Source organism: Ostrinia nubilalis, chromosome 8, assembly GCF_963855985.1.
Source record: "Ostrinia nubilalis chromosome 8, ilOstNubi1.1, whole genome shotgun sequence".
NCBI classification, from domain to species: domain Eukaryota; kingdom Metazoa; phylum Arthropoda; class Insecta; order Lepidoptera; family Crambidae; genus Ostrinia; species Ostrinia nubilalis.
The window spans coordinates 12,156,534-12,183,083 of record NC_087095.1 but is presented as its reverse complement, the minus strand read 5'-3'; the positions used below and the strand labels follow the sequence as shown (position 1 = coordinate 12,183,083).

General features: G+C 34.8%; 1 protein-coding gene across 2 annotated transcripts; it reads right to left on the bottom strand.

The window, feature by feature from the left end:
* Window positions 1–308: 308 nt before the first annotated feature.
* On the bottom strand, window positions 309–24,884 carry LOC135073967 (uncharacterized). Of its 2 annotated transcripts, XM_063968239.1 has the most exons (3): window positions 24,710–24,884; window positions 3,150–3,340; window positions 309–2,822 (listed from the first exon to the last, which is right to left on the bottom strand). In XM_063968239.1, the coding sequence occupies exons 2-3, from the start codon at window positions 3,338–3,340 to the stop codon at window positions 2,372–2,374; spliced, it is 642 nt and encodes a 213-aa protein (XP_063824309.1). In that variant the 5' UTR covers window positions 24,710–24,884; the 3' UTR covers window positions 309–2,371. The 2 variants fall into 2 exon arrangements, with proteins under 2 accessions (XP_063824309.1, XP_063824308.1); XM_063968238.1 differs by having other exon boundaries at window positions 309–3,340.
* Window positions 24,885–26,550: the final 1,666 nt, after the last annotated feature.

Sequence of the window (26,550 nt, the reverse complement as noted above, 5' to 3'; positions counted from 1 at the left end):
AAGATTTCTGTATCCGGATCTGTGTAGTGACATCACAAACTATTTTTTTCACTGCTACCGTAGAGTAACTTGGATTAACACCTATCTGGCATGAGTCTGACTCATTTACTTGTACTTAAATATTTTAAAGCTAAAAATCATCAGCGAGAACATTATCTTCAAATAACTTCAGATTATTTTGGTCTGTCATTTCATGTTCATAACTATTCCATTTTTGAAAAATCATATAAAAATGTGTTTTACGACTGGACTGAAAGGTCTCTTAAAAATGTAGAGCTGTTATCAAAGTCAAATAAAACTGAATAAAATTCACAATACAGTATTCGATTTATTAATAAATATTGAATAAAAAATATTATCTTACATTAGTAAAATTTATATAATGTAATACATTTATCATAGAACATAATTTATTATGCCTGTGATGATGTATTTTCTGCATTGACGGTTATTATTACCCTAAAATAGTATAATGACCAATCGTTTCGTACATTTAAAAAAATACGTTGATGACTGTGTTAATAATTTTACATACAAAAAATTTCCAATTAGCTTTTAAACAAAAGTATTCGGATTGGACTAAATTATTCATAAATCGGCGTAAGCATGATAAATAATATAATAATTTATTTGTACAAAATATGGCATAAGCAGTAGCACAATTTTATTGATTTAAATATAAAGTAATTACGACAACACAGGCTTCGTATGGAGTGTTTAATTAAATGGATTGATTTTTTTTTTTTTTTTTTTTATGTGATAGGAGGCAAACGAGCAAACGGATCACCTGATGGTAAGTGATTACCGTCGCCCATAGACACCCGCAGACCCAGGGGCGTTACAGGTGCGTTGCCGGCCTTTAAGGTAAAGATACGCTCTCCTCTTGAAAGCTTGCAGGTCGTATCCGTCCGGAAACACCGCAGACGACAGTCCATTCCACAGTTTGGTTGTACGGGGCAGAAAGTTTCTAGAGAAACGTACTGTTGTGGACTGCCAACCATCTAAGTGATGGGGGTGGAAGTGCTGTCGGGTAGATCGGTGGCGAAAAGTGGCGGCAGGAATAAGTCCGGATAATTCTTCGGAGCACTCCCCGTGATACATGCGATAGAATATGCACAGTGAGGATACATCTCTACGCAGCGCCAAGGGGTCAAGCCGATCCGAAATGTCCTGGCAGTCAACGATTCGAGCTGCTCTCCGTTCAATGCGGTCCAGAGGGAGAAGCTGGTACTGGGGCGCACCTGCCCAAAGATGAGAACAGTATTCCATATGAGGCCGAACCTGCGCCTTGTAAAGTTGCAGACGATGGGCTGGAGTGAAATACCGTCTCGATCTATTGAGCACACCAAGCTTCTTCGAGGCTAATTTAGCCTTACCCTCTAAATGACCACGGAACTGGACTTCGCTCGATATGTCGACACCAAGGATTCCGATATTGGCTGAGGCAGTTAGGGGAGTGCTCTCGAAACAGCGGGATACGACAAACGGCAACTTTTTGGCGGTGAACGCGCAAACTTGTGTCTTTGTAGGGTTAAATTGGACCAAATTGCGTCGAAATTGATGAATCACACAAACTAGTACACATTACTAGGAACATATCTGTAGAAAATTATAATCTAGGCTAACTTAGCATGGTTTCTTAAAATAAAAAAAGCTCTTTACATTTAAATAACTTTTGTTTTTAATTTCAAAAATCCAAAAGCTATCGAGGCTTTTTCTGGTTTAGAAAAAGTAATACCTAAAATTATCTGCATTTATTTCTTGCTAATACTTAATAGTAAAGATCACTACAAGTCCACCATTGATAATTTTAAAGAGAATTCTAGCAAAATTTGTACGATTCAGTTGAAGAAACATAGTATTCCTTACGAACTACATTGTAGGAACTGCACTTATCATTTTAGCTATGAAAACTGATTCTTCTACTAACTCCATATTTTATTGAAATACATACCATTTTAATTTTACTGAAATAATATTCGATTCATGGTAGAGATAGCCGAAACATAAAAATAGCATTTTTATCATTTTATTAGGTACATGACTACCTATTTTTTTGTTCTCATAAATATTTCAAATTGATTGTTAGTGAAATAATTTCACTTCAGAAGAGCGAATTTTCATAATGCCAGGCAAAAGAAACATCAAGTTACTGCATATTTCAAAAGATCACTTTTCTAAAACTTTATCTTACTTATTCATATGTAGGTATTACAGGTAAGTATTTTGATTAGCTGAAATTTTTTGTAGTAACTTTTCGTAATGGTGATTTTTTACTCTGGCAGGATATTTTGATTCGTAATACTATTTTAAAATAAACACTGTTTAAAAAAATCACAGATGAACTTCGAAAAAACTACTCATTTACAATTCATCCATTTCGCTGACCGTAAAACCTTTGGAACCTCTCAATGACCCTGAAAATTACTCCAGGGTCGCAAGGGTTCCCGTAGGAGGACGGGTCGGGACAACCTTGGAGTGCGAAACAGTCGTATGTCACTTGCGCTTGGTGACAACAGCTTAATATGGCGCCATCACAAGCTGAAGGGGGGGCAAGACCGGGACTACCGGCAAATCCACCGGGAGCCGCTGCTGATGGTCTTGCAGTAGTAGTTGTAGTCGTCCCACCATTCGCGTCTCCTGCTTGACTGCTGCCATGTTCCACCGGCGGTGCAGGTCGATTCATGGGTCTAATAGGCGTAATAGGATCAAACGAAATCGGTCTGCTACCATCACCAACATCTTCTACCGGCTCCTCAACAGGCTCTGTTCCGTTCATTACGATCCCCCAGTTCTGCCGCTCATCATCCATTTCGGGCCACCTGTTAGAAACGCCAGGATTATCAGTTGTGTTCTGGTTGCCCTGAGGCGGTGTGGGCCTGTCAGTGGAAGGGTTCTGTGGTGTGTTATCTGGTGTGCAACCACAACCCACTTGTGGAATGTAAATGATTGGGACAAATGCTGGGAATTGTGGCAGTGGCGGTGGGAACTGAGGGATCGGAGGTTGCCTGGCAATGTTGTTGATTTCTTGAAGCCGTCTGTGTATGTGTACTAATGGGTCTTGTGCTCCGAAAATGCTGGGGCCTAATGAATCGTCCCTGCTAAACCCGATCGGATTGAATGGAGGAAACCCGTAATAGTTGTACCACCTCTTTCGTCGTTGGCCCTGCGATGCCTCATCGTCGGAGTTTTCTTCCAGTAAAGTGGCTGGGGCGACGTCAGATTTGTCTTCCACTTGTCTAACCTCAGCAATGTCTTCTAGTTTGACGTCACTCGGCGCCGCCGAGGCCCACTGGAGGACTAGGACAGCGAAGATAATTTTCTGCATTACCGTCGCCATCTGAAATGAAAACAATAAGTATGTTAATATAATATGCACATTTTAATAATATCGCGTTGAAAATAGAAATGACTAATAGTCATCTCTATTCATCTCTATAGTCATTGACTATAGCGATACTTAGAACTCATATCATTGTCAGTGTCGCAATTTATCATGCTCTTTTCAATCTACATTGTTAGTGACATTACAATCAATCTCTCTAGTGAGATCAGAGACCACATAATTTTGCGTATGGTTCATTGGACTCGCTGACTAAAATTTTAAGGTGACCTTAAACAAGCAAAAACTATAAAGACAGTCTTCAATATAATGTTGATGTTTAAGTTAACGTGGCTCTTGAATCTACATATACTTAACTACTTAACTATAAAACTGAAGAGTTTGTTTGTTCGGTTGAACGCGCTAATCTCAAGAATTACTACGAAACATTATTTTTTGTAAAATTATTCAAACAATTTCTGCGCGTGCGAAGTCGCAGGCACAGCTATTCTAAAATATTTTTATCAAGCAATCTCAAGACCCATGGGTTTCCTAAGGCCGCATAATGGCTGTAGAATATAGAAAGTTGTGTTCTCAGTAAATGAAAAACCATTGACCTCCGGTCGCGACTTAGCACACACATTTTCTCCCCGATTGCTCCCGCGCCGAGTAGAATCTTCCGAGCGACCGCGCAGGGTAGTGGATTGTATGCTCTATTCGCACTTTAAATGTGCGGACTTAAGTGAAAAGGGACAATATTGTTTTTATAAATCACGTACTTTCGCCATTTCCTTCTGTAACGTGTATTTTTTATTTTTGGTGTGAGAGATAGGCTGACTTCAAATAATATGGGACATAAACCGAATGCTAAAAAAGCTTTTTAAAATAGAATTCAGCACTCAATCAACGACTTAATAGTAGCGGGTAGTCCATTAATTTATTGGTAATTAAACGCAAAAATTGGATCTATTTCCTCTGATCAAAATTAACTACAGTTTGTTTATTCATTCCGTTTGTATGTGTTACGTTTTTTACGAATCCGGAAGACTATGTATATGAGTCACGTAGTACATTAGGAACGTTAATTGAATGAACGAAACATTGATTAATAAACACTAACACGAGGTTTTGTTTTGACATTAGCACGCGCATACTAAATAACGTGATTATTATTTTGAACAGCAAAAAACCTGTTCGCAAGTTGTTTGTTAATTTAAAAGGTTTACACGTGTAGTATCTGTTATGCATTAAAGTCAAAAGTCAAAGTCAAAATTTCTTTATTTGTTTAGACTAATAAATAGTTCTTACAAATCGTCATATGCTCTTAAGGAGCCTCTACATGTCTCATAATCTTTTTACCCTACCAGCGCTTCGAGACCAACATTTGGCAAGTGCTGAGAAGAAGCGCCGCAACAAACTCAGTCACCACTGTCTGCCGGTTAATATAAATAAATAGAAATAGTAGTAGTAGGTACATTCGATTCAGGAGCAGTTCACTGAATTTACCATGCATTCTTGTATGGTGTATCATAAGAATGGGTATACAAGATTGCGTGGTATATTAAACAAGGTAGTGACGTGCTAATATCTAGACTTACATATTAAGGTACTAGTAGAAATGACTCGCATACATAAATTTGAATAACTTGGATTGACCAGTCCCCGAAAGCAGCGCCTGTTCACAGACATGACGAGTGAACCAGCCATCGCTTCACTCGACCATATTAGAGGGAATGTAACGACCCGCCTCACTACGCCACCACCCCAGAGACATTGTAGTGAGAATGACAATGCCAAGTTATCTCTTTAAAAAAAAAACTAATAATAAAGCTAAGTAACAGTCCAGATTGAGAAGCATGACACTATAACATTTGAGAAATTTATTATTAGTTTATACAATATTACTTTTCATTTTAATTCTTTTTAGTGCGAGCATGAGAGGACCATAATCCTACTCCCAGGATGACTTATCATTAAGAAAATCTCGAGTTGTATAATAGGCTTTTTTAAGCATGTGATCTTTAACTATACCTTTAAATTTATTATACGGTAGCTCTTTATATTTATCAGGGACTTTGTTATAAAAATGGATACCTTGTCCCATAAAAGTGGCAAACACTTTATTAAGTCTAAAAGCGGGTATAGCCAATTTATTTTTATTTCTAGTGTTAAATTGGTGAATATCACTTTTCTTTTTGAATTCGTTAATATTTTGTTGAATAACTAGAATACAGTTTAAGATGTATTGTGAAGCGGCCGTGAGAATGCCAATTTCTTTAAACAATTCTCTAAGGGACGCTCTTGCTTTCATTTTATACAAGTATCTTATCGCACGTTTTTGCAAAATAAATATTGTTTCAAAATCTGCAGCTTTGCCCCATAGTATGATTCCATATGACATTAGGCTATGAAAGTAGCTAAAGTAGACTAAGCGAGCTGTTGAAACATCGGTTAATGACCGTATCCTTTTTATTGCAAAAGCCGCTGAGCTGAGCTTTCCCGCCAGAGTTTCTATATGGGGGCCCCACTGGAGTTTTGAATCCAGGGTAATTCCTAGAAATACAGTAGAGTCTACCAGATCGATTGCATTATTATTAAGTTCTATTTGGGTACTAACTGTTTTTACGTTAGGCAAAGAGAATTTTATACATTTTGTTTTCTTTGCATTGAGTTGTAAATTATTTGTAGTGAACCAACTTAAAACTCTTGTTAGTGCATTATTTACATCGTCAAAGTTATTTTTACTTCTATCAATATTAAAAATCAAAGATGTGTCATCAGCAAATAACACGATTTCGCAAGAGTCCTTAACAAAATATGGTAGATCATTAATGTATATAAGAAACAAGAATGGACCCAGAATGGACCCCTGCGGAACTCCCATTTTCACAGGTGACCCAGAAGACAAAACACCATTTATGTCAACTTTTTGAACTCTAAAGTTTAAATAGGATTGTATTAAATCCAAAGCCGAGTCCTTCACCCCATAATAGTGCAGTTTGCGAATTAGCGTTTGATGTTCTACGCAGTCAAAAGCTTTTGAGAGATCACAGAAGACCCCTAGTGCATTTTGAGAATTCTCCCAAGCCTCGAAGATATGTTTAAGTAGTGCAACCCGCATCGGTGGTGGAAATTTGTCGTCTTGTAATACGAGTATATACTTTTTCTCAAAGACAAGGCAGTAGTTATGTCTGAAATTTAAATATTAGACAAGTGAAAGAGAAATAAGATTTTGAATGATATTCAATAACTCACGGGGAAGATTTGTATGAATGTCAGAGGGATTTAAAAAAAATGCTTTTAGGATCGAACGCATGTTAAAAAGATGCGAACTGAAATTTTTCCCGCTTGTCCAGCTCAGCAAGTCATGTTTGCTCCAATTAATTTATTAAAAAAATAATTTTTCACGCCGATGAAAATACTTTTCTTTGGATACCTTAGACAATATTTTACTACCATTTCAAAAATGTAAGGAAACATTGTCCAAGAAATTAAACTTGCATTTGATCTAAAAGTGCACTCTCTTGCATCGTATGTTTTCTTCGAAGTCGCCTCGAGGCGTCTTTCCGTTCTATACACGGCCAGAACGCACCCATAGGAAACTGCTCGTGTATATTTTGTAGTGCCCGTTTGTAAATCTGTGACTCCAAACTATACACGATTTTGCGTACTGATCGTGTATAGTTTGGAAGAGCTTACTAAAAAAAGTCATATCCAAACTATACTCGATTAGTTTCTACTACACCACTTACACTTGACTAGAGTGTGTTTATTTTATATTGATTTAGTAAAATATGAAATTATATTTAAAATTGCATTTATTCGATATTATTACATAAAATATTATTATTTTACTGAATCTATAATAAATCTAGATTTTTAACACTATTGTAAGTGGTTTTTGAAATTAAATTGATTAGGTAGATTTCAAATTAAAAACAATTATTAGTGTAATCATAAATTCATTTAAAATGAGAGAGAGTGAGAGAAGAAAGTTCAACGTGCATTATTAATACATTATGCGAGTCTTTAAATGCTAGGTTTGTATTATCAGCCGTTTGGTGTAGTGGTTCGAAACGGACTACGATTCCGGAGGTAGCGGGTTCGATTCCCGCACAGTACAAACATTTGTGTGCATGAACATATTTGTTTGTATTGGACTGGGTGTTTTCTATGTATAGTATGTATTTACAAAAAAAAAGTATTTAACCTCCTGGGGCCTGGCGTCATATATTTATTACATAAAACAAAAAAATATAAATCAACGCTATCTGTTGAAATTTACCAGAACTTTTACGTTAGTTAGTTAGATGGTGCATCTGTCCATCATTCTTAGCTGTGATTGGCTAGTGAAGTGACATTTATATTTTTTTATCTTTAATTGAACTAGCGACGGCGCCGCGACCGGGAACAAGTGGTTAGTAATAATGAAATTTTTACTAAAATATAAACGATTTCTATAAGCCTTTGTTATTATTCGTTTTGGGATTTGAACTGTTTTATTATCTGAGTATCACTGATTGTGGAAATACGTATGAAAACTATGAAAACCATGGTGAAATCTGAATGTCATACAGGTATTACATGAGGTCCCAATTACTAGTGTAAACTGACAGAGCCCAGTGTAATACCTGTATGACATTATACATTTTCTATTAAATAGCATACAATCTGATATAATTTTCTTATTTGTTTAGGTAGATATATGCGAATATAACATAATAGAACACTCAAAAATTGATTTTACTGGTAAAGTCGGCCCAGAAGTATTATCAACACCTCAAGTCACTTTGATTTTTGTTTATGAAATTAAAATAATTTCATAAGGCACTTAATCAAATTGTTTTTTATTTTTTTTTATTGCTATTGACCTTATCTACATCATTTAATGTTAATTACACATTGGTGCGATGCATTTTTTTATCACGAGGATTTTTTAATTTGAGTCATCCAAATGAAATGCAATAAAATTTTGAAATACTATTAAAAAAAAAATAGAGATGCAATGTTGTTGCCCAAACATGACATAAAACTTGATAAAGAATCTATCTAGCTACATTTTAACGAAAAGGTACTTAAAAAATATCAATAGTTGCATCCACTGCATAGAAAAAAGTAAGTACAGGCAGAAAAAAAATTAAAAATATAACAAAAAATTTTTGGCATCTCAATATATTTCAAAAATCGATTCAAATTCGTTGTAGATAGTCAAGAAACTTAACTAGGAATTACTTTTGTGCAATTTATTACGGGACATCCTGTACATGAAATAAAAAAGTCGTTGACATTGGGAACCGATGTCGTAAATATATGACATTCAGAAAATTGCCGTTTTCCAGATAAAAATTTTTATTTTATTTTTTATGATAATTATATCAATTATTAATACTATTTGGATAGTTTTCATATGAATTCACGACAAAAATAATTCCCGGGCCCCAGGAGGTTAAGTATGTATGTTTAATACTTAGTATTATGTACAAGCTTTGCTTAGTTTGGGACTAGAAGCGCAGTGTAAAATGTCTAAGGATATTTATTTATTATTTATTTTATTTATTAACTTTTATCTCAAGAACAAAATCATTTTGACATATTTCCATACCTACATAATTCTTAATTTAAGAGTTATTCGAGAATTGGTGAAAATTAAATATCAGCCCCAAAACAAATATCTTTTCTATGGCAGAATACGTGTCGAAAGATGATTCAATGTTTAAAGTAGACACGCAGATATTAATTAATATGTAATAGAAAGAGAGGTCAATAAGACAAAATGACTAGCATGCAACTACTCGCGTATAGGTAAATTGTAATCACGCACTTATTACAATACATACGTGATTAGTCCGTATGCGTACTGGCGATGTATATTTTGGAGTAAGATATTTGCCCTAAGTCACTACAAAGTATACGCGAGCAGTACGCAGCATATGCGTACTGGTCGTGTATAGTTTGGAGGAGCTTAGTAAAAAAAGTCACCTCCAAACTATACTCGATTAGTTTCACACCCTTGCGTTCCGGCTATGTATAGAACGGAAAGACGCCGCCTCGAGTCAAAGTTTTCTCGCTGCCAGCCATTGTGAAGCACACAATCGCCTTTCTCATTACGGCGAACGGCATCGGAATAGATACAGCCACTGATGATACATTACTTAGTTGCATTCATAATAGCAGTTCATATTTTTATTGTCAGTTCATTTGCAAAAATATTAAAAACAAAATATTCAGGATTGGATTTAGATGTTGATTTGATGATGATGGTTTATGAAGATTATACAAATTAAGCATTTACTGTATTGTTAATATTAATTGATTAAATTCAGGAAGATCACTTTATTTCAACAAGTGTACAATCTTAGGCTGAGTTGCACCAGGTGGTGCAACCCAGCCTAAGATTGCACCGATAAGCTTAAGCGCCGATTAAGTACTTAAGGCGCTACCTCGTAAAAGTTTTCGGCCGACTGAATGCCTCGCACACAGAGGGATAGAAATATGATTTCTCAGTGCGAGGAAAGGGACAGCAATAGCGCGCGCGGCGCGGAATAAAATAACGTAAGCGACAAAAATCGGAAATCATGTATTTATTGAAAAACCAAACACTATTTAAAGAAAATAACTCGACCAGTACTTAGAATATGTTATTACCTTACCAATATACAAAATTTGGTATTGAAATATTAGCCTATCTGCTTATAAAACGAAAAACCGAGTAATAGAAGGGTCATCTTTGGATTTTTTTTCTATCGAGAAAATTGTTTCCATTCATGTTTCGGCTTCGACCAGACACTAGATTTATTAGTCAACTATGACATATTTCAAAATAAGAACATAAGTAATAAGAAAAGTACGATTAAAACTAATTCTGCGCTTCTTTAAAACGCCCAATATTCGCAAGGCATCACCTTAATCGGTGCTTTTTGTATGGAGTTTAACAGATTTTTAACTTTTGTCAAAGTTAAAATAAGATGGTGCAACCCAGCCTAAAAGATTGTAACTTTAAAGATAACCGGTGTTTTTTGTATGGAGTTTGACAGATTTTTAACTTTTGTCAAAGTTAAAGTAAGATGGTGCAACCCAGCCTTAGTAATTTCTGGTAGACATAATCATGTTAATTGAGTTAAAAAAGTCGCTTTTACCAAAAAAAACGCAAGTTATCCGTTTGATCGTTTTATTCGGTATACCGCTAACATGATACAAATCTTTGATCGATTCCACCCAATACGATTGTCATTTCTATCGTAAGTATGCACTGTATACTGGAACAACAGCGCGACGTTGACCGATGCCGCCATTGCTCAGAAAGAGCCAAGACTGTATGAACAGCCGAGGCCAGAGATTGATAATGGGATCTGCCCATACAAACATCTATAGTCAAAAGAACAATATACTTTCTGTTGCAAAATCGCGCTTATTACAATTGCATAAAGTAGGTATTACAGTGCTAATCTTGATGTGCTGATGTCTGTATATTTTGAATTGCTGTAGACAGTTATATAATGCTGTGGGCAGACTACTTGTAGAATAAACATTGACACTCTACTCCAATTTAATAAGGTATGTGACAGTGCGACAAAAATTGAAATTCGATGATTAAATACAACTGATGATCTGTAAATTATTTCTATCTGACTTTTTACGCAAAATATTATTTAAAAAGTCTGCTTTTCAACATTTTTTTTCATTACCTACTAACCTACTTAAAGGGGTTGTGATCAAGCACAGCTTAGTGCAGCAGCCGCTAGACAAACAGACTGTAAACTTTTTGTTGGCAAATAAAATACTTTTTTCTTTTTTTTACTTTTCTTTTTCGCTGTCACATAATCAGTAATTAATGCTCTACCTATTATCTTTTTTATTAAGTACTTATTAAGAACTTAATAGTGAGTGAGACTTAAGCCTTAAGAATTTACAGCCGCATTTATAATCTGATCATCAATCCGAGATCGGTTGAAGACAACGATTGATGTTACCACATTCTGCACTTAGATACGGTCAGTGTTGCAGAATTAGCAATTAATCTCGCAAAAGAAAGTTTTGCAATTCATTGTAACAGATTTACAATAAGAATGAGACTTCTTGGCAGGAAAGTGAAGCGCCATTCTTATCATTTTTGTTTTTCCTTTAAAAATTGGTGTTATGGTGGATCTAGTGTAACCTTATAAAAGTAGTAACCTTATAAAGTTAGTATATACCGTTATAAAAGTTTTATTGTAAAAACCCGTGGAGTGACAATTTTCTATTAATAACCGTCAACATTTAATACTGTTTTTCTCCTTTCTTTTCTGTTTTTAACTCCCAAGTTTGTCGCACTACTTCTTCAACACTAAGTAATGCAGGCTTCACCACAGACTTCAGACTAAACCCTTCTTCTTCTTCTTTTAATGGCGATGAACTTGTGTTTTTCGCCACAGGGCACACTGTTCCGCCAATGTCACGTGCGCCAGACTAAACCCGATCCGCCGACAAGAGTCGTTGACTTTTGACGTTGTCAAGTCATAGAAAGTACAAGTCGTTGACATGATCATCTAAATATTATAACTCAAAGGTGACTGACTGACTGACTGACATAGTGATCTATCAACGCACAGCCCAAACAACTGGACGGATCGGGCTGAAAATTGCCATGCAGGTAGATGTTATGACGTAGGCATCCGCTAAGAAAGGATTTTACAAAACTCCACCCCTAAGGGGGTAAAACGGGATCCACGCTTACGAAGTCGCGGGCGGCCGCTAGTTTAAAATAAAGCTGGCTTGGTGTGTATTCTTTAAGGCTTAGTAGTATGGCTATTTGTAAATGTCATACAAGCCTACAGTGGCTTCTACACGTACTACAAATACTCGTCGAATTGTAACTGACTTTAATTGGACGAGTGTCTCATACATGCCTAAAAGCATTGCGTAGGTTTGGAACACAATGATCAAAATGGCGACCGTGATTATTCCATATAAACATTGATGACGCCATGGATGCCTCTGGGCTATTGGCTGGTCTGATGGGCCATAAAAACTATTTATTAATTAAAACATCCTGTTGGTATTTTACCAAAAAAAAAAGGAAGCTAAGTTTTTAAAAAGTTTTTTTTTTCATATTTTTAATATCGATTTTGAAGGCTGATTGAATTCTCTCTAGCCAGATAGTTACTGTGTTATTAATTATCACGTTATATTTTAGTTTTCAATCCAGGAGCACGACTCTCTGATTTGCCAAATAGACGAATTCTACACTCAGGCCAAGGGTAGCTGATGAGGTTGAGAAGGTTTTATTACATTACTATGCAATAACCTCTTCATAACTTCCTCCAGTCGGTTTAGGGCGTTAGTTTTATTGAAACTAAGTATTTATAAAGTTCCTCAGCTCGACCTCTTAAATGGACAGCACATGTTTCAATCCTATGCGTCATACCTCAAACAGAAGTGAATCTATAGGAAGCCTAAGGCTTATATCCTACTGCTGCTACTGCGGTTTGGTCAAAGGTATTACGCCCGTATTCACAAACGATGCTTGCTTAAGTGAAGCAGCAAATCAAACGCATCGCGTTGAATAGAGCTCTAGAATTATTACCTACAAATCTGCCCATTTTATAAATAATATACAACATTTAATCGCTAGTTAGCTGGACTTTGGTTTACTATGTGCAAATTATAGTGTTTATCAGTGAGTCATTTCACTGAGTTTTCAGCCTATTATTACTCAGAGTGACAGAATGATTACCTCACTTAAAGATTAGTTCCGCTATATGCTTTAATTAGGTACGTTTCCAATGGGTTTGTGACGTGTCATTCAAATCCCATGTGATTATAGAGCTTTGATTTTAATGTCAAGTGCATTTAAGTACTTATTTTCTGAGCAGTTTGTACAAAAGAGAACAACGGAGACCATTTTTTGTTTGCCTCCTAACTCCAGACATCTCGAGTTCTTTAAGACATTAATGGCGTAAATAAAAAAAGTGTGATCCAGTTGTATGCAAATTTTATTTAGATCAAGTTTCCACAAGAATGTGTAGCCGAGCTAAAGGTGTATGCAAATGTTTTCCATTTGGAGCAACTCAATCGGAACCAATGTAGCATTACCTTCACGCTCTCTGTCAGTGAAAATTAGTGCCAGCTACCACTGTCACAGCAAAATTACAAAGTAGTAAGTTGACGTCTTACTAATCGCGGAAATCAAGAATAAAAAGTATAAAAGTGGATCCCGTTTTACCCCCTTAGGGGTGGAGTTTCGTAAAATCCTTTCTTAGCGGATGCCTACGTCATAACATCTACCTGCATGCCAAATTTCAGCCCGATCCGTCTAGTGGTTTGGGCTGTTGCGTTGATAGATCACTATCAGTCAGTCAGTCAACTTTGAGTTATATTATATTTAGATTAAACAACCAGTCCATGTCGACTACCTATTTTTGTAGAAATATCTATTTAGTTGCCACATTTGTGTGCCGTTTCAGGGCATTATTCAGACAAAAAAATTATTGCTATACTTAAATAAGTCTTTAAAACTTTTATTTACCTAACAACTTTTGATTAAGCTGGAGGCAATTAGTGGTTAGTTATTTATGAGGACTGCCTAATCCTAAAAAAACTATGCCTACCCGGATTTAGGCTGATGCCTATAGGAAACTACTTGCATTTAACCGCAGCATCATAATGCATAATGTTTTATGTAGATGCAATCGAGGATACCTATTAGTAAATGCCTCTTCACCCTTATGAAAATACCCAGCTCATATTGTTGTAGTAGTTAGGGAATATATTTTCTAATGATTAATGATTTGAACACCGCTCAGTTGGTTTCTCCATGTACCCGCATGTACAATTGTACATGTACGAGTATATTCCCCCTTATGTATATGTAGGTAGTATATTTTTCCCACGTTCTTGCTCATTATCGCAACCCAAGCACTGATCCTTGAATTTTAAAATTTATTTCTTAATTCATTTTATTGCTCTGTTTCTGTATTTGAATAAAATAATGAGGTTCATTTTCTCATGATAAAACAAAAGCCCGTACTGCATTCAAAGGCAAATGCCGATGTAAAGACAAAGCAAAAATATATTCACATCTTAATTAAGTGTTAGCCAAGATATTTAAATGACTTTAGTATATTTTTTCAGCACTGGGCAAGGAATCGACCTCATGTTTGAACAATTTGGAATTTACTCTGTGTTTAATGGTGTTTAACCCTACAAGGCTCAATTTTTTTTTAGTGCGCGACAAAAATATATTGGTTGTAATTAGTGATGAGAAGATAGGAAAAACTTATAAAAATAAAAATAAAATCATATTTTACTGAAAAATCAACTTTTTATTTTAGTTCCACATATGGTACTCTGAGCCCTAACTATAATTTTTGGTATTAATAATTAAAATTATTATTCTTAATAAAATGAAATAACTATTATCTATTTAACTTTTTTATATATTGCAATTTATAATAAACATAATCATATGAATAATATCATAAATTTGTTATTTTTTATTGATGAAAAGATCTAAAACAATAATTAGTTATTATATTTATTTAGGAAAAGTTCTTCGTGACATTTGAGATAAGGACGTTTTACTTTGCAACCGGGATATTTGCATCGTTGTCTTTTTTCACCCCAAATAGGAAATGCTCAAACCCATCACGTCTGACATCATGAGGAGGTAGTATTGATGTACTTGGCTCCAGGTCACCCAAAGGGCGATGGAGCGTGCTATACTCGGAGTTTCCCTGCGTGATCGAATCAGAAATGAGGAGATCCGTAGGAGAACCAGAGTGACTGACATAGCCCGCAGAATCGCTAAAATCAAGTGGCAGTGCGCGGGGCACATAGCTCGTAGAGCTGATGGCCACTGGGGCAGGAAAGTTCTTGAGTGGCGACCATGAGCCGGTAGACGAAGCGTGGGTAGCCTCCCACTAGGTGGACCGACGATCTGGTGAAGGTCGCCGGAGGTACCTGGATGCGAGCGGCACAGGACCGGTCTTCGTGGAAATTCTTGGGGGAGGTCTTTGTCCAGTAGTAAAAGTGTTGGATGGACTGATTTTTTTCGATGTCATCATCACTTCCACATCACTCCCAGAATGAATATTTAAGAAACACTCAATTTCTCCATTACGCAATCTTCTTCGCGAGATTATCTGCAATAAAATCAAAATATTCATATGGTAAATTGTCGTAAGTACGTAAGTAAAAACGGACACTAAAGCTCAACGTACCGTATGTGGAACTACAATAAAAATGTGATTTAGTAATACGTTTACTATTGTAATAAAAAATACAACTTACCTCTGCAAAATATACACTTCTTTATAACACAGAGTATTTTTTTTCTAATCAAAACTGTTCTATAACTATTTTTTATTTATTTTTGAATTCAGACAAACGACTAACTTGTCACTTTCATTCAAATTTCACACTTAGTGCACTACAACCAAAACACGAACGACATCTTTAGGTAAAACTTCGTATTACTACATTGCTAAATGTCAGTAGCTTCTAATAAGATGCAAAAGATGTCGCTACTAATAGTTTTATAGCTATAGGAACGATTAAAGTCGGTGTTCCACAAATGGAACTGGGTGCCTTGTAGGGTTAAGTTCCACTGATTACAAGTGATACGATCTAAAGCAGTCCAGATACTACCAATATTAATGACATTACAACTCAAGTGATGTGATTATTTCTGGCTCATTAAAACTCAAGTGATCTGGCTCCCTTAAGAATAAAGCATCTGAGTCTTCAATGTGACCAAATTATAGAAGAGCGGGAATACCTACCTAGGTACATGTTAAGTCAAGATGTCTTACCCTTCAATAAGTGCAAATACTCGTAATCTAGCATTTATATTGACTTACCGTCTTTAATAATATTATAAGCTATCGGAGAAAAGTGGATCAAAGCTTCGTAAAAGATAAAGCGAACTATTAAAGGAGGCGGAGCACCCACGTGTTTGCGAAAGGCTTAGAAATAGAAATTATCAGAAGGTAAATAGAGCTAGTCAGACTTTCTCAAAGTGAAAACCACAACAAAAAAAAGGGTTAGATAGGGCTTAATAAGTGAATAACATAAGTGTGACATTGTGAGCCGGTGCTAAGACAGTGTGCAGTGCATCAAAGAGTGTATACAGCCCGTACAACCGGTAACCGGTAAGTTAAGTACTTTTAAGCATATGCTATAATAGAGGCTATTAATCAACCTTAAGTTGTGGTGAGATCTTACTTATATTTAAACGTATACCTAAAACAGTTTACCTGTCAATAAATTAGCAATTACCATCTGTGATTGGCAGACTGACAGCGACCGTTTCCGATTTGTTTATAGTTCACTTTGCGGTCAAATGCTTTATGCAGCTTCGGAATCACGACTTGTTCTTGACACTAATTGTAAAGTTCAATGAATCGCATAATGTTAGGAATTAATTTACTATACAGTAAGGAAGAGATTGTCTCAAAAAAACAATACCAAAGCTTTTGAGTTCTAGAAAACCATACGTAGTAAAATTTTAGTTTTTATGAAATTTATTAAAATTTGAGAAACCCCAATTTGTAAAACATAATGAAATTGTAAATCATCATCATCATCATCATTTCAGCCATAGGACTGCTGAACATAGGCCTCCCCCAATGTTTTCCATGTTGATCGATTGGTAGTAATTGTAAATCAAGACCCTACGAAAACCTGAAATCTTTTTGTAAATTTAAAAATAAAAAACAAATTTTTAAAGGGATATTATTAATTCAATACTATGAGAGCTGGGAGATTTTAGTAATGGGTAAAAAACATATAAATATAACAAAGCAAAGCCCACTTTTAAGCCATAATCAAAGAGTACGGATTCTATTAAAATTGAATTTATCTTAGTTATTAAATCAAATTGAACCGTCAAGCTCGTTCATTATCAACAAATCGCATAAGTTTGATTGTGAAAAGCTGATTTTAAAGCACTAATCTGCGTTTTACGTGAGCCGCGATGTCGTGACTCGTCCGTCATCCACGTTTACTAAGGTAACGACAGCAGATCAAGGTAAACTTTACAGTACCTACCTTGTGTACTTATATTAAGTTTGATTTTGCAACAAATAGATACAGACTGATGTGCTGTCGATTGTATTTCATTGACATGTCAGAAAAATGGCAACAATTTGCGCAATTTTTTCTTTGATCTAACAATGCGTATAACCAATTGTTGTTTTGCGGTTGTTGGCAGCAATTATTATTTAATGTGACGAGAGGCAATTACCGTTCGATTCAGCTTTTTTGTTGTTACGCGAGATGAGAATCGTTACTCAACTGGGCACTGTCCGACAGAGTAATTAACATCGGGGAATTGGCTTTATTTAAATATTATTAATGTAGTAATGAGAGAGCCGTGAAATATGGCTCAGCTGAGATATTTCTTTTGCCATATTTTGAGCCCTTGTAAATTTAACCCTCAAGGTATTTTGCCAATTTTTTTATGCATAACAAGGCAGGTATTTGACCACAATCGCACCTGATGTTAAGTGGGATGCAGTCTAGGATGGTACATAGCTGCCCTGCAAGTGCCTATTCACTCTCGCCTTGAAAAGGCCCGGTTTATAGTCTTCGGGAAAGACAGCAGCAGGCAACAAGTTCCAGTCCCTAGCCGTTCGCATTATAAAATATATTGTAGTTTGCACGAAAAGCTTAATTTTGACAGTCAGTCAGTCAGTTTCAAAGGTTAAAGTTAGTTACAATTTGCTAGTGGTAAATGGTTTGGTACCATATTGTCAGAGAGATTTCGTATAGAGAGTAGCAAATACTATAGAAATAGTCAAAGAATATAAACAAGTATCCTACTTGTGAAATTGCCAGCAACAATACCTATTTAGTGATGATAAGTTCGATTTGACCTTACATTTTCATCTGTCTAAATTCCAAAATTGTATGCATAGCGGTCAAATTCCATCGCAATGCATTGTATGCCTTTGCGCAACGCTCGATGGAACTTCAAAATCTTTTGCGTAGACGCAACTTTTGCGAAACCACCCGCATATCCATTGCCCTCGTTTAATATGACCGCACGGTAGTATTTATGGAGATTAGATAAAACTAAGCTGTTATTAAATTCTTAACCTACATTAATATTTTTTAATCTCTCCACTTTGATCCGTGAATGAGTTGATTTCAAAACTACATTTTCAATAATACCTATTGTAGTCAGTTTTCAATCAATAACATCTTCAGGTCATTTATGCTCGTTTTCACCATCAATCCCTAATTTTTAAGTGACCCCTATAAAAACAAAATTCCTGACAGGTGTTACCACAGGGGTAAATTAGGGATTGATGGTGAAAACGGGCATTATTCTCAACTGCAGAAGTACGAAACTTTAATTTACCCTAAGCCAATGAAGGATTTGGACTACACTTCCCATGCAAGTATAATAATATACTTCTACAATGTATAATATCTCACTTAGTCGCCTTTTAAACCACAGGGTTTAGAAAATAAACCTAACTCCATAAATCAACTACAATGAGTCTGAATTCATTATTCTTTCTTTATTAAAATTAATTACTAAAGAGCTCTACATTACATAAGTTATTATAATAAACGTTACATAAATATCGTTAATCGCGACAGTAACTGTTTAATTCATACATAAAGATCTCGAAATACCGCTTTAACAGAGGTCGTTGTAGTAATAAAGACCTATAGTATAAAGATTATATTATTTACTGGTGATCGTAAATTAAAATAAAGGTACGCACCGCCTCTGTGGTCTAATGGCAAGACAAAAGGTTGACAAAAGTACCGGGTTCTGTTCCCAGTGAAAACAAATTTTTCTTCTCGGTTTGGTTGGTAGTGTTAGTTCTCAGTCTCCCTGACTAGCTGGCACTATCATACCTATAAGTCATCATAACAACAATTTAAACGGCATTGTTGTGTTTCAGGTGTTAGAGGATTCCGGGTGATCCTCGCTTTAACCTTTGACCTGATCATTACTTTGCATAAAGTGAGCTTCCTTAATTTGATTAAATAAATCTGACAAATAAACATAATCGTGTTGTAAGTTGTTAAAAATAAACGCATATTTAAGACTTAATAAATGAAAATAAACGTCTAAATTCATTGACTAGAGATTGTTGTTGAGTCTGCCAAAAAAACACACATACAAATCTATTGTAGTGGAACCATTAAAAAACGATTAAATGCACTTCTTTGTTACCATCAAACAACGTACCTATTAACCCTTTTTTACCACCATGACATCAGGCGTTTATTCTTGCACGATGCATTTGTAGGTAATGAATGGAAGTAATTTTGTATGGAATCGTGCCGATCTGTATCTTGAAATTAGCTATTTAAAAAGGTTAAACTGTGTTAAACTTATAACTATAGGTTTGAAAATTAATACTGATTCACCGATTTAACGGATTAACTGAACGGAATTGAAACCGGATTAAGGGATGCATGATGCATAAAATACCTAGGTACTAATAAAAAAAACATTATCCTATGCAAAAAAACCTGATGGGTCAAATAGAGATAAATATTATAATGTATTTAATTTTGTGATCTATTTGAGGAGATTTCTCGTACAAAAAGTTGTTAAATTCTAGCACCAGAATCACTGAATATTGAAAATCGGAAGTAAATTTTAATTCCATGAAATTTCAATAAAATTACTTACAGTAATTCCTCCCGCGCACTAGGGCTCTCGAAGCCAATCCGGTATATGAACACTCTTGGCTGCCTAGTGCACGGACTCCCATACATGTTCGACTGGCTGCGGCAGCCAGGCTGCCTAGTGCGCGGGTAACCCGATTCCAAAATTAAAAGAAAAGTAAAAGTTCTCCAAGGGAAACTATAGGAAGTTAATACCGTAGCATACACGTGGTAATTTAATCTAACTTCTAAAACCTTGGTCAGATAAGGAACCAAGAAACTATTAGCGATTCGTGTGGAAGCGGATTTTCGATACGGACGCACGATTTCGCAATATAAGCGCTATAGCGAGGTGAGGTAATTAGTAAACAACATGAATTATTGCATCCATTTATATTGTCTTATTTTAATATTGACGCTTGATCTTTAAGGATGCTGGCAATCACGAAATTATTAAAAAAAACTTGTTACGTTTTCTATACGATGCTGAATTGTAGCTAATTTATGGTCGTTGCTCTTTGACTCTATATACGAAGTATTTTTTATATCACTGAGTTTTAATTTTCAATATTTTGTAGAGAAAATTATTTATCATCAACGTTATTAGATAATTTAGCGTCCACTGCATGAGTAGGTACGACCCTCTCTAATTTACCAGAGGCAAAGGGAAGATTTGGCTGACACTCCCCAACTGATAGAATATTTTCAAATCGTGTCGATTTCCACCAATTGATTTTATTTTTTAGGCATGGCATAATAAAGTTTAAAATAAGTTATTTAAATATGTTGTAACTTGGCACGCTATAGAATAGTAGGCGGCAACTTTGTTTTGTTTAGTATGACACAACTAATTAATATTATGATCTAAGCTAGATCTTAGTGTCTGTAGGTTTACGAGTGTATTTTCCGAAGGAAAACCAGTAAAATCAGGTTTATATGATTGCAGTTTACCTATAAGAAAATAATAAATACTTCCTGGCCAGAACAATTTCTATATTAAAAGAAACAGAGTTATGCGACTATTATAGCATCTGGTCTAGTGGTATAATCTATACTTATAATAAATCTGTAGAGAGGTCAATTCTGTACATGAAATATATTTTCAAAATAACTATCAGGGGGTGATTAGTGATCGATACCGATGCCAGAAAGGCAATCAGTAAAATTTTTGTCTGTCTGTCTGTATGTCTGTATATTCCTTATAGAAACAAAAATTACTCGACGGATTTTAACGAAGCTTGGTACAATCATTCTTCATACTCCTGGGCAGGTTATAGTATACTTAGGAATTCCCACGGGAGCGGGAATTAGCGGGAAAATCCTTTTGTATGAAAAATCTAAACCGCTTAAGTTAGACGCTTGACATTTGGCATGCAGGTACCTTAGTAAACTTAAAGCTTATTACAACAGGATATTGCAAAATTCCCACAGGAACGGTAGTTAGCGGGAAAAAACATTTGTATGAAAAAATCTATACCGCGTAAGATAGATGAAGGGGGTCAAACGGGATCCACGCGTACGAAGTCGCGGGCGGCCGCTAGTAGAAAATAAAATAAAAAATATTTTGATATAAAATGTTACGTAATAAATTACTCAAATGTAATAAAATATTTTATTTTATTTACTATGAAATATTTACGACGTGTCTAGAATAACGTCATATTATTTTACGACAGGTGCGCGTACCTACGCAACTCGCAAGATCATTTAATTAACAGCCCGGTTGATTAGTATCGTGGTTAATCACAATAAAGTTTTGGGAAAACGTTTTTCTTTCGTTCATTCTATCTTTCTTTAGTAAGGGTAAAATTATTATGTTGGGAAATAATTTTAAAGAATCTATTGCATAATACTTAACTACTTATTTAACTCTACTACTAGTATCAAGTAATTTATTTGGCCCATCGTCATTTAATTAATAATGGGGAATTATAAAACGATCGACTAAAAAATAACTTAGCGACTGATGATGGCATACTGTTTTAATAAATTGAGCGGTATGATTTTGAGTAAGCGAAAAATTAACTTAACTAACGACGAATATTGATTAATAATCAAATGCAGAACGAGCTTACAATAAGTGGGTTATGTTTAATCCATTTTAGATATTAAAATTCTGTCCGTGCGATTACATTACTAAGTGAGCGACTAGAAATACAAAGAGGGCAACTTCAATATTAAGATAGATTCGATTTTTTCCAATTGAAGTTATTTCCAACGAACAACTAAAAAGTTCACTTCCAGCAAAGTTTTGTAAGCTGCATTATTAATGATTATTGGTTACTGATAATAATAATATAATAATAAATACACTTTATTGCACACCAAACAAATAACATAACAGAAGAAAATATTCTATGTGAGGTCTTATGTTCTTTATTTTGATATGTTTTCTAATGAAGTAACTTCATAAGAGAATTCCTCTGTCGCGATTTCTGTCTGTTGCTACCCATATGGTAGCCCAATAGTCATTAGAATCCCCTACGTTACCTGAGGCACCTAATATTGAGCTTGGACAATGGATTTTGGATCTAGCGATTCGGCTGAAATTAACAACACTACCACTAGAAGCAAAAATAATTCCCATTGGACAAAAAAGAAAACAAGGTCGGCCTGCTAAGTCCAAGCCAGCACTTATTTGCCAATGACGATGAGTATAATAGTAGGGCTCCTCGTGCCTATCAATGTTCCATACAATTAATGATATTACTTTTTGTAGTTGACTGAAGTGACTTATTTTGTTTTGTTATTTCGATTTATGTAAATGCATATTATTATTACTTGTTTCATTTCATTACCTACCCTTAAATTTTAATAATTACTTGGCTATTATAATAGTGTTTCTTCAAATATCATTTTTAATGTAACTTTGTTCATTGTAGTATTTTTCAGTGGTTTTTGTATTTGAAACACTTCGTTTAAGATAAAATGCCGCTCAGTATAAAAAAAAAAATTGCCAAATATTGAAAATAATGCAGGACGTAAAGTTGGCGCTCAAACAAATATTAGGTCGCTCAAATATTAAGAAGCATTTCATTGTGTATTTTAAGTACCTCAAATTAATGTTTGTTAGTTGCTGTTCTGTTGATTTTTCATCTTTCGCAGTCAGTCGCTCACTTAGTAATACTATAACCTAAATTAATTATTTTTGACACTTAAAACTTTAATTTACAGTCACTCGTTTTAATACTACCCATTAATAATTTAGGTCCTAAGTGATATTGATATTTAATATCAACCCGCATTGGTGGTGGCATATAAAGGTAGTCACTGTGGCATTTATTTATTTGTAATATTTATTTATCCATACTAATATTATAAATGCGAAAGTAACTCTTTCTGTCTGTCTGTCTTGCTTTCACGCCTAAACCACTGAACCGATTTTGATGAAATTTGGCATAGAGATAGTTTGAGTCCCGGGAAAGGACATAGGATAGCATAGGATAGTTTTTATATCTGTATTTGAAACAGGGACGCGCGCGATATAAAGTTTTTCTGTAACAGACAATATTCATCGCGGGCGAAGCCGCGGGCGGAAAGCTAGTTTGTAATAAGAGCTATTTTGCAACAAAAATGTGCCTACTTAAAAAAAATATTTAGGCTGATAGCTCTAATAACGACATCACGCATTCTTATGTAAATAAGGTAAATAAACTTTGTATAATAAATACCTTCCAATATAAAGCATTATCGTGTTCAGTCGATTGCCTTGGAATCTACAATTGTTAAGTATAACATGGGATATAATTTAATCTTATGGTTGACAAAATATGCTAATGGGATCTTGCCTCATTTCATTGAGAAACCAATTTGATTAATTTAAAATAAAATTTTGTAAATATGCGGAAGTATCTATGAATATCAAGAAATTTTACTTAACATCAGGTGCGATTACGGTCAAATAAATGCCTTGTTTTGCATTAAATAATGTTACGTTTTATACTCAAAATAAATTAGATTAATTTTGGTCTCGTTTTTATCTATACGAGTAAAATTGGACCTGAGAAAGTACAAAGAACAACACAATTTTGGCGGTTTTATCGCTAGAAAGCGACACTTTACATCATAAAGTTTACGTTATGTTTACAAGATCTGAGATAGCTAAAATATGAAGCTTTCACTTCAAGTACGTAATATTTAATTTCGTACAAAATGAAAATGGCTAACTATTGCCTTATAATCACTTTCCATCAGGTGATATAAATAATAGTAAATAAATATAATTGATTGTTTTTCTTTTGGGAGAGAAAACAGTTTTCACGCACTAACTATTACAACGGTGACAAAATACGTTACCGTTATCACAGATTTACAATTGTATGTTAATAATTAACTTTACCGTTATGTGGTGTATTATGCAGATAATACTCACAAATGTGGAGCACTAATAATTACATTACCTAGCTATTTTTCAAATAACACTACTTTTAGAAACCTACAAACCTGTACAGCTCTATTCTATCGACTAAATTAGTTTCTCGATAAATGTACATTTCCATTTTTATCATTTGATTATATTTTTCACTGCATCGAATGGTATTTTGATGAGCTAGATAGCTATTTTTGTTACTATGCATGCATAAGGAATGAACAATTGTATATGTATAATTTCGATCGACAAATGCATTCGCTACACAAACGTTTTTCAAATGAGTACTGTATTTGTATCACAAAAAACTCAACCATCCAGTGCAGTCATTGTAAGTGCTCGTATTTTTTGCGGCCAAATAAAACATTAGAATTTGGAATGTCATTTAATAAAGTTCACTGACTAACCTTGAAAAAGTCCAAAGCTTTTCACTGTCACTGGCACAATTTAAAATTTAAAAGCAGTTTCTATTTCACTTTTAGAAGAAAAAGAAATGAAACTGTCGAACTATTTGAAATCGGAACGCGGGCGCATCGCGATGTATGCCGAGCGGTTGCGCACGCGCGCGCGACTAGAATGGTTATGGCGGCAGCATCTAAAGGATGGACCCTCGTTCCTCATGCCACCTCCACGTTTGCTGCTGGCATTTGTTTTTATCAGTCACTTGATGAAATGACTGGACCGCGATTAGAATCTTTTATCTTGATGACTGTTTACTGTGAATCAACCTATGAGATTATTTAGTTTGCGTACCAAACTACGGCGCCAACCGGCACTGTAGGTTCGATTCCCCCAAGGGGCAAAGCGTAATGTAATGAGTAAAAGTTAAGCATTTACTAGAAGTTATGGCCGTTTATAGTATGTGTATCTTTATTCGTTATCTATCCGTCTTTTTACAAACTCTTCTTAAATTGTTAATTGGACTTGGATTGCAATTAGTTTTACATGATTTGTGCTGCAGTAATATGAATCACAAAGCTAATTAATCAGATATATTTCTTGTTTGTTATGTTTTAAAATAAAAGCCACTAAAATGATACTGCTGTCTTCTTCAAGTCAAATGAAAAGGCTCTATCTAAAGACATTTGACAAAGCTTAGTGTTTAGTAGATATCGACAATCTCTTTGATCTGTGCCCACAAATAATACCTAAGTTTTAAAGTGTATTAGCATAATACAGCAAATAAAAATTTACCGAAAAAATGGACCTTCAAAGGTACGAACAGAAAATAAATGTATTTATTATACGTACTTACAAAGAACCGTATTTTTGGAACATTATTCTTTTTTGGCGTAAAAAGCGGTTATCTTTTAATTTGATAAAATAAGTTGAGGCATTTTAGAAAAAGCCTAATTTTTGCTCCTCACACACGGCTTATTCAAATGGATAAGTTACCGTTACTTCAAGTCTTCCAGTGCAAATGTGACTCACCTTTACAGACATTTTTAAGAGTTCCACGTATATTGTAGGATACATATACAATACATATACGTAGAACCATGATAATGGTTCTCTTTTCATAATTTAATTCAAATTATTAATTTAGACATAATTATGTGTTTACTGCTTCACTCTATGTTGCATGCCAATTGTCTTTAGTGTGTGAAACTGACATTTATATGATTATCATTATGTACCACATTTACCGCAATAAAGTAATTCTTATTCTTAATTAAACTGAAAATTATTACTTCATCAGGTAAGTAATATTTCAGGAAATAATGAAAAACTTTTTAAATTTTTGTTTAATAAAACTGACCAAACAATTTCAAATCAAACTCACATCTAACATGCTCATAAATTTGATCAACCTTTGCATTGCACAAGAAATAAATATTATTTGATCATCCCGCTGCTTGTTTAATTAGGATTAAGTATAGGGAACAATATAGACGAAGTTAAAATTGAAAAGAGAAGTATTAATTAATTGAACACCAAACGTTCCCTTCATTAATCATCTAACTAAACTCAGTTACGAACTAAAACCAAACCACAATTTCATCAACAAAGAGCCTTATCTACGGGAGACCCTTAACCATATTCTAGCGTCCCGAATAACCAAATAACGAACGGAGTTATGCTTTTGAATTTTAATACTCTTGATTTCAAACAGATCCGGAACGGGTCGTTTATATTTTTCTCTACTTTCACCGAGAAACTTTTGCTTTGCATATTCGTTGTTTAACCGCTAATGACTTTAACAAGCTTGACGTGGAAACGGGGACTGAACGGGGAAAGTAATTATTGG

What these genes read in the sequence shown, in the direction of transcription:
- LOC135073967 (XM_063968238.1), bottom strand. Translation starts at nt 3,340, where the DNA reads ATGGCGACGGTAATGCAGAAAATTATCTTCGCTGTCCTAGTCCTCCAG.